The 12,042-nt window shown below is 46.7% G+C and overlaps 1 protein-coding gene across 2 annotated transcripts in view; it reads right to left on the bottom strand.

The window, feature by feature from the left end:
* The window catches only part of PIGG (phosphatidylinositol glycan anchor biosynthesis class G (EMM blood group)), a 1,313,866-nt gene that overhangs the window by 316,006 nt on the left and 985,818 nt on the right, over nucleotides 1-12,042 (bottom strand). For both annotated transcript variants that reach the window (XM_085636625.1, XM_085636626.1), the window contains exon 11: nucleotides 885-1,185. In XM_085636625.1, coding sequence (XP_085492751.1) covers nucleotides 885-1,185 — 301 coding nt within the window. The remainder of the gene's footprint in view (nucleotides 1-884; nucleotides 1,186-12,042) is intronic.

Raw genomic sequence — 12,042 nt, 5'->3', positions numbered from 1 at the left:
AACCAATGAAGCAAAAGCGAAAAATCTGGGTGATCATAGGATTGCAGACCCTACTCTCCTACACTTGCAGTCCGAACACGACTCCGTGTCGTGGTCGAGGCCCAAGCAGTAAAGGCACCCGCGGTGATGGTCCGTAACCGACATCAAGCGGTTGCAGTCAGCACAGGCTTTAAAACCAGGCATCCTACCGGCACCGGAGTCGAGACAAGATCAAAAAGGATCAAAAAAGTTAGTCAAAAAAGACTAAAAGGGGTAGCTCTCCCGGATCTGCGCTTACTGGCGCGGAAAAAAGAAGAACTGACGTCAGCGCGCGAGGGCGGCGTCTAAGTACTCCGACGACGTCATTCCGGCGCACGACGCCGACGACGGACGCGGAGCCGCAGACGACGCCTAGCGACGCGCAAGGGGTATTGCCGACGAAAAATCTTCCGGATCCAGTCTGACGCCTGGGGATATTCTAAGGTGAGGAATCTAACTAACGTGTTTCTTTCAGATCACGATTTACCTTGTGGAAAATAGCCTCCAATGGCACATTTCCTACCTTTAAATGTTTCCTTTTCTGAATTATTTTAATCTACAAGCCAATTGTAAGATTGTAATTGAAAGTGTATCAAGTCTCGCCAGAAGAACTAGCAGTTACGTGGTGTTGTTTCTCACATTCTTTAGGGCTAAAGTAGCAAGATATTAAAACAAACATTAATACAAAATAAAATTCATAACTAAACAAAGTAAAATAAGCACCCCTCTGCTACATACATTAGAATGTACTGCTATCCGTTAACAGATGTGAGCGGTGTTTAACGTGTACGCTCTTAAGGACAAAAATTAAAAAAAAGACCAAGATTATTCACATACCCATAATTACTTGAAACATCATGACGTACCTGAAAGTAGAAAAATGCTTGACCAAACCAGTAGTGCATTATTGTTAATTGAGCCGCATCATATTTCAGTCGTTTCCAAACAAATGTGACCATTATGTTCTGAATACCAAGACAAAATACCAACACCGGTAAATTGTGTGGTCGCAATAGAAGGGCTGCCAGCAGAACCAATCCATTGTACAATTCCCAAAGGCCATTTTTTTTTGTCTTGGCAGTAACTTGCGATTCAAGCAAACCCTTGGTTCCGGTAAAGAGGATGCCAAGCACAAAGACGTAAACAAACCGAGCTTCAATTATTCCTCTGCAAACAAAACAAAAGGAGAAACATATTTTGTAGAATTACCATTTCATATTGTGTACAAGTTAATATGATTGATCTCTCACCCTGTATGATCACTTAGTTTCCTAACAGGACAGTAAATAAAATCCAATTAATTAGTCTCAAACATGCTGAATTAATATTGATGTTTATATGGCAAATTAATATAAACACAGGAGAGGATGCATATTGTTTTATCATGTAATTAGTTACACTAATATGGCGATGTATCTGACATTCTCCCTTTTCCCCCCAACCACCCTCTACAACATTCATAGGTCAAGCTAGAGACAGCTTTAGAGTCCTTCACACTTCATGTCAGTCAAAACTAGTTGAGACCTAAAAAGTGGACTCTCGGTCTCGAACCAGACTTGTATGCCAGGAGGGTCCCCAGTGCCAGAGGAAACCGAGCTCAGTGTTTTGAAATGACACCTCACACAGCCAACCACACAAATGCGACTCAAATGGTCTTCCCCTGGGTACTTTTATGACATTATTATGTATGCCCCCCAGCGTGACTGGAAAGAGGTGGAGGTATTGTTTAGTTGTTAACAGGGCTTTAAGTGGGATTAAAAAACTGAGGGGGGGGTCTCTCACAAGGGCGTGGCCGATGTTATTAAGGGCCTAGCTTAAAACACTTAAACTAAAAATATGCATTTAGCATAGTTTGCTGCACCACTGCTATGTTATGTTATCAAAAACTTATAGAGCGCGCGGTTTCATGGCGCTAAACTTGGGTAGTGTTACGGCACAGGAACTATGCATAAGCTTGCTCAAACAGCCAAGTCTTGAGCGCCTTTCTGAATCCCAGCAGGTTGTCACACATCCTGATTGCTAGAGGCAAAGAGTTTCAGAATTTAGGGGCGAGGTAGGAAAACCTGCACCCTCCTTGACGTTTGAGCTTGAAGGAAGGGGTAGTCAGTAGATGAAGATGAGCAGAGCATAAGTTATGGAGTGGGGCATGCTTTGCAATCATGCAACTAATGAATTTAGGACTCCTGCCATGCAATGCTTTAAAGATCAAGCACCCTGTCTTAAAAGCTGTACGTTGGGCAATTGGTAGCAATGAAGTTTAGATAACCAAGGTCTGTCAGATTGCCATTTAGGTTGTTTATAAATTAATCTTGCAGCCTGATTCTGCACTAATTGAAGCTGTTTAAGTAAAAACAGGGGCAAGCCAAGATAAATGGAGTTTGAAAAGTCAAGACGCAAGAGGACCAGGCTATCACGACTTGTATGAGTGCTGAGTGAGACAGCAAATGGGCGACCTTACGGATTTTACACAATTGAAAGAAACAGGCAGAGACCACTGCCCCTACTTGTCCTTTAAGTGACAAATCAGCATTAATGGTGACCCCCAAGCTTTCACAGAGGAGGAAGGAGTGGGGGGAGCACCTAGTTCTATCGACCTGTAATGATGGCCCCAAAAGATCTCACTCTTCCCAGGAGTTTGAGATGAGTGAGGTCCATCCAACGCTGAATGTGAAGCATGGTGGCTTGAAATTCAAGAGCAGAGTCCGAAGAATCCAAGGTGAAGACAAGCTGAAGATCGTCAGCATAATTAAAGGTCGTTATCTTTCTATCCTTTAATGACTGAATCAAGGACCTAAGATAAAGATTGAAAAGAAGTGGGGATAGGGACGAGCCCTGTGGCACCCTGCATGTGGTGGCAAGCTTAGAGGCGGTAAAAGGGCCAAGTCGGACCGCTTGTGTCCTGCCTTCAAGAAAGGACTTAATCCAATTATATGCGGGGCCCTGTATGCCGGCCTGCTCGACACGGTCCATCAAGATTTTATGATCAACCGTGTTGAATGCGGCGGACAGATCCAAAAGCACCAAGGCCTGGGGAATGCCCTTGTCTGAGTTCGCTCTCAGAGTGTCCAATAGAGTGTCCAATACTGCAAGGATCACAGACTCAGTAGAATGAGCAGGCCGAAAGCCAGCTCGACATAGCTCTAGGTAGTCTGTTCGTTCAACAAAATTGGAAAGACAACTGGCCACATGGGCCTCTAGGATCTTAGCCAAGAAAGGGAGGAGAGAAATAGGACGATAGTTCGAAAGATGCAGGCTTTTTCAATCGAGGGACTCTCTGTTAAATATCATTTCGAAAATTTTTCTATTCTTGTGCGCAAGGTTGTGGCGTAAGGCTAGAGCTGCCGACTTTGGAGCTGCCAAAGCAGGTTTGAGCCTCACGTGGCTCAATATCCTGTGATTTAACAAATGAATATGTCATTGTGTGATGTAACTGGTGCTCTTAAGATTGCGCTGTATAAAACTGAGAAAATTATTTCTTTTAAGTTACATCAAAAGCGGTGATGGATGGTACTATCACAGATTTAAGTTTTTTTCTTTCACCCTGACGGTAAAAATGGAGAGCCCGATAGGGACCCATCTCGGCACCTGCTTTTAAAAACTGCCGGCACTGAGCACCGGCAGGACCCGGCCCACTTAAAGCCCTGGTCATTAAACGTATTTACAGAACCCTTGAAAATATCCCCCTGTGCAATGTGAAAGATAAATACTAAATGAGGTCAATGCGCATGCACATAAGTGTCGGAGGTATTAAGGGGTATTTAAGTTCGTATGGATGAACTAAAGTAGAGTAACAAACACTGGAAACAAACAGCTGTCAAAAGTTGCCCTTGTTTATTAATGTTTTGGGACGCCAGAGAACATAGCTTGCAATGTCTGTGTAACTAATGGCCAAGCGAGCAGTGAGGAAGCATGTTCTAGCTCGTCTGTTTTTGCTAGCTGGGGTGTCCTTTACGTGCACTGCCCGTACCATGGACAGTGCCACTACATGCTGTGCTTGCCCTTGCATAGGGAGCAGTTACGTCATCGTAGTCTTGACTGTCACAGTTAAAACCAGTATCATGTTGTGATTGGTGGCAGAGAAATCACAGGAGAACTGGAGTGGTTCAAGTAAGTATTTACTTAACAGCAAAACCTGGCATCCGACCACCTCGACGAGCCAGCAGCAACTGACAAACATCAAGTGCCGTCAACCTTACATTCTTGAAGTACGCACAGATGTAAGATCGCGTAAGATTACATCATAACACATCTTCCCCCTTTGCAATAAAACAAAACAAAATCAAAGAAAACAACCTCTTCACAAAGAAAATAAAAGAAAAAGAACAGAAACCTCCAATTGAAGGTGATTCACATTGTGAGAGTATAAAAAGAACAAGTAACTTCAGTTGGAGGTAACTCACGTTGTGACATAATATTGCAGATAAGCAGTTGGTCTACGAACTCTAACACTAGACCCAACCTCATGCTCAGGACTCTCCCTCAAGCTGTTTGAAAGAGAATCAGGTGAGATGCTGAGCTCTACAGAGCCATCACTGTAGGACCCACAATTATCTGGCATGAACATGGCTCCTGAACACCATTTATCATCACCACCTTGCCTAGCACATGTCCCACCCCTTTGATACAAGCCCACCCTACGCAAATTCCACCTTTCACCACTCTCCACAACAACAAAATATCTTCCAACCTTGACAACACAACAAGGTCCTTTAAATTTGCTCAAACCAGATTTCATCCTGCCTGATCCTAGTTTGACCCAATCACCAACTTTAAACTTAGAAGAAATACATTCATGGACTTGCTCACCTCCAGAGTGTACTCAATCCTTTAACCAGGCAGGAAGTAACCTAGAACCTGGAAGACGTCCCCTCATGACTTGAAAAGAACATTTATGGGTGACACTATGAACAGTGGAGCGATCTGTGCAAAACATCTCCTCAACCAGCCGCTTAGGAGCTTGCCCATTGGATAAGGCAAGTTGAATAGCTGATATGTCCTGGGCACGGACGGGAGTGTTAAACCGTGATGGAAAGTTAGTATGTTTCCCCATGGGAATTATCTTGTTTACAGAGGGTGCAATTTTACAGGAGTGTTGTACACGTCAAGTCTCCTAGTTTGGGCACCGCTTAAGTTAGAGGCATTGTGTCAATCTAGGTCTTCCAATGTAGGTACGTTGTCAAAGCGGTTAGATATGGGAACATTGTGAAAGTTAGAGCAGATGGCCTTTCAGAGGCTCATTGTTTCCGCTATAACCTTGGTCATCACCGAAGACACACGGAAAACTGATTAAGCACTCTCCCTTCCCCACACCATGGTTTAATATTTCAAGCTAGATTTTCTGAGACCTTTCTCTCCAGCACAGAAAAAGCTATTCTATAGGAAAAGACAGCAACGTGAATATCATATCTTTTGCATGAGTTTATTTTCTAAAAGTGTTCTGCTTAGCAATATTAATAGTTTGCACAAGATTCAAAAAGCATTAGTATAATCATTTTTGGGTTTGGCCCTTTTTCAGGGTCATCCCTAAACTTTTTGCCTTTCTCCTAGGCTTTTTTCCAACATGGTGGTAGTGGTTTTAGGACTCTGGGCACTTTAGCGCTGCTGTCCAGTGTAAAGTGCATCTGCGTTCTGTCTTACATTAGGTGAGATTGGCCTGCCCTCCCATAGGAATGCATTGGGGGGGGTTCCCTGATGAGTGTCAGTGGTAATTCCTGTTATGAGAGGAGCAGTGTTGTCAAGTTTAGTATGGTTACAATAGTAATAATAAATGCTACGTAATGGTGTGTGCAGATTTATTATAACTATTTTAGAAATGCCACTTTTAGACGTTGGCATTTCTGTGTGCTATGTGTCTGACTGCCTGATGTGAATTGCATGTCTGGCTTTTGAGTGACAGGTGCTGGGATGTATGTGTGGCTCCAGTAGGGGCAGGGTGAGTCAGCGCTAGGCTGAATGGGACATCTGCATTTGTAGTGGTGGGAGGAAAAGTCCCTGAATAGGATGGTGCCTGCCCTAGTGAATGCTGGCTCTGCCCTCCTGTGGTGTGTCTGTTGACGAGCCCCCACCTAACAATTGAGAAGAGGAGCCCTGTCAACAGAGTGCTCAAAATCCCCCCTGAACCAGTTGCATCTGGTTCCCCTAAAGCCCTGTGCTTACAGACAAAGGAAAAATGTACTATAAAAATAGGGTCTGTGACCCCATGAAGTGGTTCTGTGCTTGTGCTTACTTGTAGGAGACCATCTGCCAGGAGGAACCGCCGCGGGACCCAGCTGCTGTCTCCTGGGGGTCCCTGTGTGCTGGCCTGCCTGGCTGCGCTGTGCTGGGGTCTCCCCAGCACCAAGGACTCTTTCGCCTACCTGCTTGATAGCGCCCTGTGAGCGCTTTTATTTTGATTTGCCCAAGAGAGGGCTGGGGCTTCGCAGCGCGGAGCTTCCTCTCTTTTGAGGGGAAATCCAGACGTGGGGATTTCCCCACATTCCTGCCCAGTAGAGCCCGCATTTCTGTGCACCGAGTGGGTGCCCATCCCACAAGTGTCTTCAAATAGAGCGGGTGCCCTCCCTGCTTTTGTATGTATTTACAATGGGAGCCTACCCTGCATTAAGGAAATCGCCGCCGCAAGCCAGGCGGCCTTGCCTGGTTGTGGGCGGGGACTTGCGGGCAGAAGCTGAAGAGCAGAGAAGAAGTAGGTGCCTGCCGAGCAGGGCTCCTGTGTACTGATGGGATCTCTGCATGTGACGAGTAGCTGCGGCCAGGAGGGAGGATAGGAGCCTACCCCACCTCCCAGGGCATCCCGGGCCGAAGGAAGGAGCCAGCAAGTCTGCACGGGGCTCTCGTGAGCTGAGAGAGCCCCGCCCGCCGCCCAGGAGGAGCCCCGCGTGTGCTGCACCGGCCTGGAGACCGGACGAGTCCTGCTCCAAAGTAGTCCCGTGAGTGGGGGCTGAGTTGGGAGCACTCGTAGTGCTCCCTCCTATCTTTTGCTAGTTTTCACAGCTGCGCCGCAGCTGTGGGCAGCTACATCAAGGTGGCGCTTTTTGTCTGAGAGTCCCAGAGATGGGCTCCGACGGCCCGTGTAGGGCCAGTGCCATTTTCCCTAGCTGCCCCACCTGACAGTAGGCAGCTGCAACGTTGGCAGATTTGGGGAGAGAGCCCCAGTGAGGGCCCAAAGCGCACAGTGGTTCCCGTGCCTCTTAGCTGATTCACAGCTGCGCCGCCCCAGCGCGGGCAGCTGCAACATCTTGCACATCTATTTTAGAGTGTCCCAGTGGGGACCTACCCAGCGGGCACAGTGAGTGCCCATGCCTACAGTACCTTCATAGCTGTACAGCACTTAGTGACAGCTGGTACGTTTAGGCCTACACAATTGCGTACTTTTGCTCTGCTGCATTGGCAGCTACACCCTGACACTTGGGACATAGGGTATTTGAACCCTAGAGAAGGCCAGTTGGCCAGGGGGGACTGTGTTAGGTGGATAGGGCCCTAAATGTGATTTATGTATGATGTGTCAAATGGGATTTATGCACCATGATTTATGCCTCTAATGATGTTTATGCTCATGAGGTTATTGCATAATGTGTTTATGCTGGTGAGGCCTAATGCGTAATGTGTTATGCTTAGGAGGGTGTCTAACGCTAATGTGGTTATGCCTAATGTCCTGCTATGATATTTTAGGAGGGTGTCCAATGCTAATATGATAATGCTTAGGTTATTATGGTACCAGTGGTTGCTGGTTGTGTTTTGCATTTACTTACCTAATCTGATGGTTCTGACCGTGGTCCGATTGGCTTGGTCTTGTATATAATCCCCTGTGAATATTGTCTAGTGCCAGTTGGCACAGTGTAAATGTGTGATTATGTTTCTAAAGTGTTTATGATAATACAAAGGCTATTTTTGATATAACCTTGTGTGGAGTTCCTTTTGTGGTGTGCCTAGTGTGTTGTTGCTGTGTGTGTGTTGCACAAACGCTTTACACATTGCCTCCAGGATAAGCCTGACTGCTCGTGCCAAGCTACCAAGGGGGTGAGCAGGGGTTATCTTCGGCGTGTAACTCCCTTGCCCTGACTAGAGTGGTGGTTTCTGCCTGACTTTGGCGCAAGCCTTAGCCAACCAGAAATCCCATTTCTAACAATCGTTAAACATGCAGCCCTTTAATCATTAGTTTCTGCATTAGTCATGCGCAGGCTTGTGGCCTACCCCAGATTTTCTGTAAACACGTTCTCATTTACGCATGCGTCATTAAATTCAAACACGGTTATTAGCACACAGTTAACTTTTTTTTCCCCACAACAAATTTTATTCGATTTTGATGGTACAACTAAGTCAAGGCCCGATGTAGAGTCGGTTCGGTGAGGGGTTTGGTTAGAAAAGGAAGAACGGCGCTCAAACAAATCACACAAAATAGTAAAAATTGGAAAGTAATTGCGGTGCTGCAAGATCAGGGGAAAACAAACCCTGGCTGAAAGAACCCCTGCGAGAGTGTGGGTGGGAGACCCCCACTGTGAAATCCGAAACAAGTTCTGCGCACACGTTTCTCAGGATGTAAGTTAATGGTGTAACAACATAATTTGGATAAGTTGTTGGTATAGAATGTTAAGGTCAACACCAGTAAATGTCTTTCAAATGAAATTTTATAATGCGTTTCTTCAATAGATATAAAGGAAAAACCAGCTGACACGTGTTTCGTCAAACATCCCGCCACTCTTCAGGGCTGTAGAAGAATAATCATGGCTGTAATATGGTGATCAAAGACTGGATAAGTGTGAGTTTAGTCGAAAAAGCGGGTAAATAGACAGTGCGCGGTAATGCCACAACCCCAGAAGGGAGGAATAATGAGTGGCAAATCCCAGGGTAGGTATCCGTAATAGGGTAGGAGGACGTATGCGTCTGTCCTGTGGGTAGATCGTTGCAAGCGGTAGAAGTGGATGGCTTCGTCTCGAAATCCGGTACCGGATTTCGAGACAAAGCCATCCTCCTACCCTATTACCCTATACCCTTCGTACAATGAACAATCGATGTAAATTGTAGCACATATGAGATGAGTATAGCCAGTCAAACGTCTGGCCTGTAAACTAAACAATTACACCTGGTCCCACTAAGTACCCACCACCGCATGCAGAGTGATAATTGTGTGGCAATACCTGCAATTGTCAATTTGTAACCCACTAATGAATCATGTAATGTGTCAGGGGAACTATGGGGGTTGGGGGTGCAATATCGGGGGGAGATCTATACCTCCGTATGTCGCACAGTCAGACCAAATCTTCCTGTGTTTGTGGGGACACCCTCGTGCCTGAAAGACCGTGATTTCAGCACCCATACACTTATCCATGGCTTTTTTCCAGTTTTCGATGGTCAGTTGGATTGTTGCCTTCCATCTCTGTGCAATGTCTCTTCTGGCCACAGTTAGGCCAAGGAACAGCAAATGTTGTTTATGGCGGTTACCACCTATATCTTCCGTACTGTGGAGTAATAATAACTTGGGTTTGTGTGGGATAGTCCAGCTCAAAACTTCACCCAGGAACAACACAATCCTCCACCAGAATGGCTGCAACACTCCACAACTCCACACCGTATGTAGGAAGGTGCCATCGGAGTCTCCGCAGCGGAGGCAATGAGGGGACTGAATGGCCCCCATTTGCCACAGCCGATGTCGGGTATAGTAAGCTTGATGAAAGTATTTAAACTGAATGAGGCGGTATCGTGTAGAGACTGCCGCATTTCGGGGGCTTGCTAGGGCCTCGGTCCAGTCATCCTTAGTCATTGAGGGAATGTAGGTCTCTCAGGCCGTTCTGGTCTTGTGCAGCGAATTCCGTGTAAGTGTAGTCAGAGTTTGATAAATTTGTCGGATCTTATGTGCTCCCTGATCTCCCATTATCAAGCGGCCCTCTAGGGGATGAAACTCTGGTAGTTCTGCTAATGTACGAATATGGGGGGTGAGGGCATGTCACATGTGGAGATATTTGTAGAACTGAGATTTATGCAGCTGGAAATCCGATTGCATTTGCTGAAAGGATTTTAATGTTGATCCTTGCATGTCACCTAATGTAGAGATCCCAAGAAGGTCCCATTTGTGAATGCCTTTAAGTGTAGCTACCGCTCCCAAGTATGTGCCTTGCCACAAGGGGGTCATCTGAGTCAGGCGTCCCTTCCAACCCATAGCTTTAACCGTAGAGCGCCATGATTGTATGACTGTTTTGCAGGCTGGGGGAAGGGTATCTAGATTGGCTTGGTTGTATAGCAGTTTCTGCAAGGCAGTGCCCTCCATGACTAGACGTTCAACCACGTAAGCAGAGTCCCCTTATAAACTGTACCACCACTCATTGATAACTAAGAGATGGGACACCCCGTAGTATGCATCTATATCTGCTGCGGTGAAACCGCCGCAATCTGTCGACTGCATGCACGTAGGTAATGCCACCCGATCGCACCATCTGACCATAAAAACTTATTAAGGATAGCGTTTATTTTGGTGAACCAAGAGCGGGGAATAGTATGGGGGAAGTTCTGCAGTCGGTACAGAATTCAAGGCAAAGAAACCGTCTTGAAAATGGCTGATCAGCTGTAAATCGACAAAGGGAGAGGTGACCAAATGGCGGTTTCCTCACAGACAGAGGGAAGAAGAGGGGTAATGTTATGTGCCCACTAAATCGTGGGGCTTGCTGATATGAAGGTTCCTAAATATTTGAATCCCTCCGTGGCGTGGGAGAGCTACTTGGCCCAAGTCTCGTGGCCCTGATCCCCACACACCGAGTAAAGTATAGATTTAGCGGGGTTGGAGCCCAGACCAGATGTCTCCCCAAACACCCGAAGGATCTGGACCAGAGACCCAATGGTCCGTCATGAAGAACAGGACGTCGTCGGCGTAAACAGTGATCCTGTCAGAATACTCCTGTGACCAGTCAAACCCTCATATCAGCGGGTCCTGTCTCACCCAGATGGCCAGGGTTCTACGGCTAGGGAAAACAACAAGGGGGATAGGGGACAGCCCTGCCATGTACCCCTATGGTTGGGAAAGGGGGAGGATCTGTGTCCCAACACCCATACCAAGGCTGAGAGGTCAGTATATAATAGTTGAATATACGCTATAATCCCGGGCCCAAAATTAATGGCGCGTCGGAGCTTAAAAAGAAATGTCCAGCTTAAGGAGTCAAACGCTTTGTCTATATCCGCTAATAAAACAGCCACCGGTAGAGCCAGCTCCCGGGCCCTAGCAAGGGCATTACGGGCCCGTCTAATGTTATGTCAGGTAGATCGCTGTGGCATAAAGCCAGATTGATCCGGATGGATAAGATCTTGAATATGTGTGCGAAGGCGGTCCGCTAGGACCTTGCCCAAGAGTTTAGGCTCAAAGTTAAGCAAGGAAATATGGAGATATGAGGAAGGATCATCGGGGGCGGCCCGGATCAAGAAACACCAGGATTTCGGCATGACGCCAATCCGTTGATAGTATATGTTGCTCGAGAGCCTCATGTAGTGCCGCTAGCAAGCGTGGGCCTAAAATTGTCATGTCGGGTCGTAGAAATTCACTTGGGAATCCATTAGGTCCTGGTGACTTACCGGTGCGGGTGTTGGTCAGAGCCACTCTGATATCCTCCAGGGTTATGGAGGCATCTAATGGGTCCCGTACCTGATCTGAGATTGTGCGAGGGGGAACATCTACAAAAAATGTGTCAATAAGGGTGCCTGCAATGTATTCTCTCTGTTGATATAGAGATGCATAATATGTAGGCTTGGGCAACCGTTTCTGGGGACGTACAAAGTGTGCCCTCCGCATCACGCACTGCCGGTATTGGGGCAGGGGCCGTCTTGGCCTGACATAGACAGTGGAGCATTTTACTAGATTTGTCTCCCCACTGGTAGATTCTGTGCTGCGTCACTAGCCAAATTTCCTGGGTCTCGTTTGTAAGGAGCTGGTATTGTTGCTCTACCTGGAGCAGGTTACGCCGTGTTTGAGGGACCGTCCCTGTTGTGACACGTGCTTCAAGAGATCGCTAGCGATCTTCCAAATGCAAAATTTGGGCCAGGCGT

This window comes from Triturus cristatus, chromosome 2_1 (assembly GCF_964204655.1).
Source record: "Triturus cristatus chromosome 2_1, aTriCri1.1, whole genome shotgun sequence".
In the NCBI taxonomy this organism is placed as follows: Eukaryota; Metazoa; Chordata; class Amphibia; order Caudata; family Salamandridae; genus Triturus; species Triturus cristatus.
Note: the sequence above shows the minus strand (reverse complement) of the source record. Positions and strands in the feature narration are given on the sequence as shown.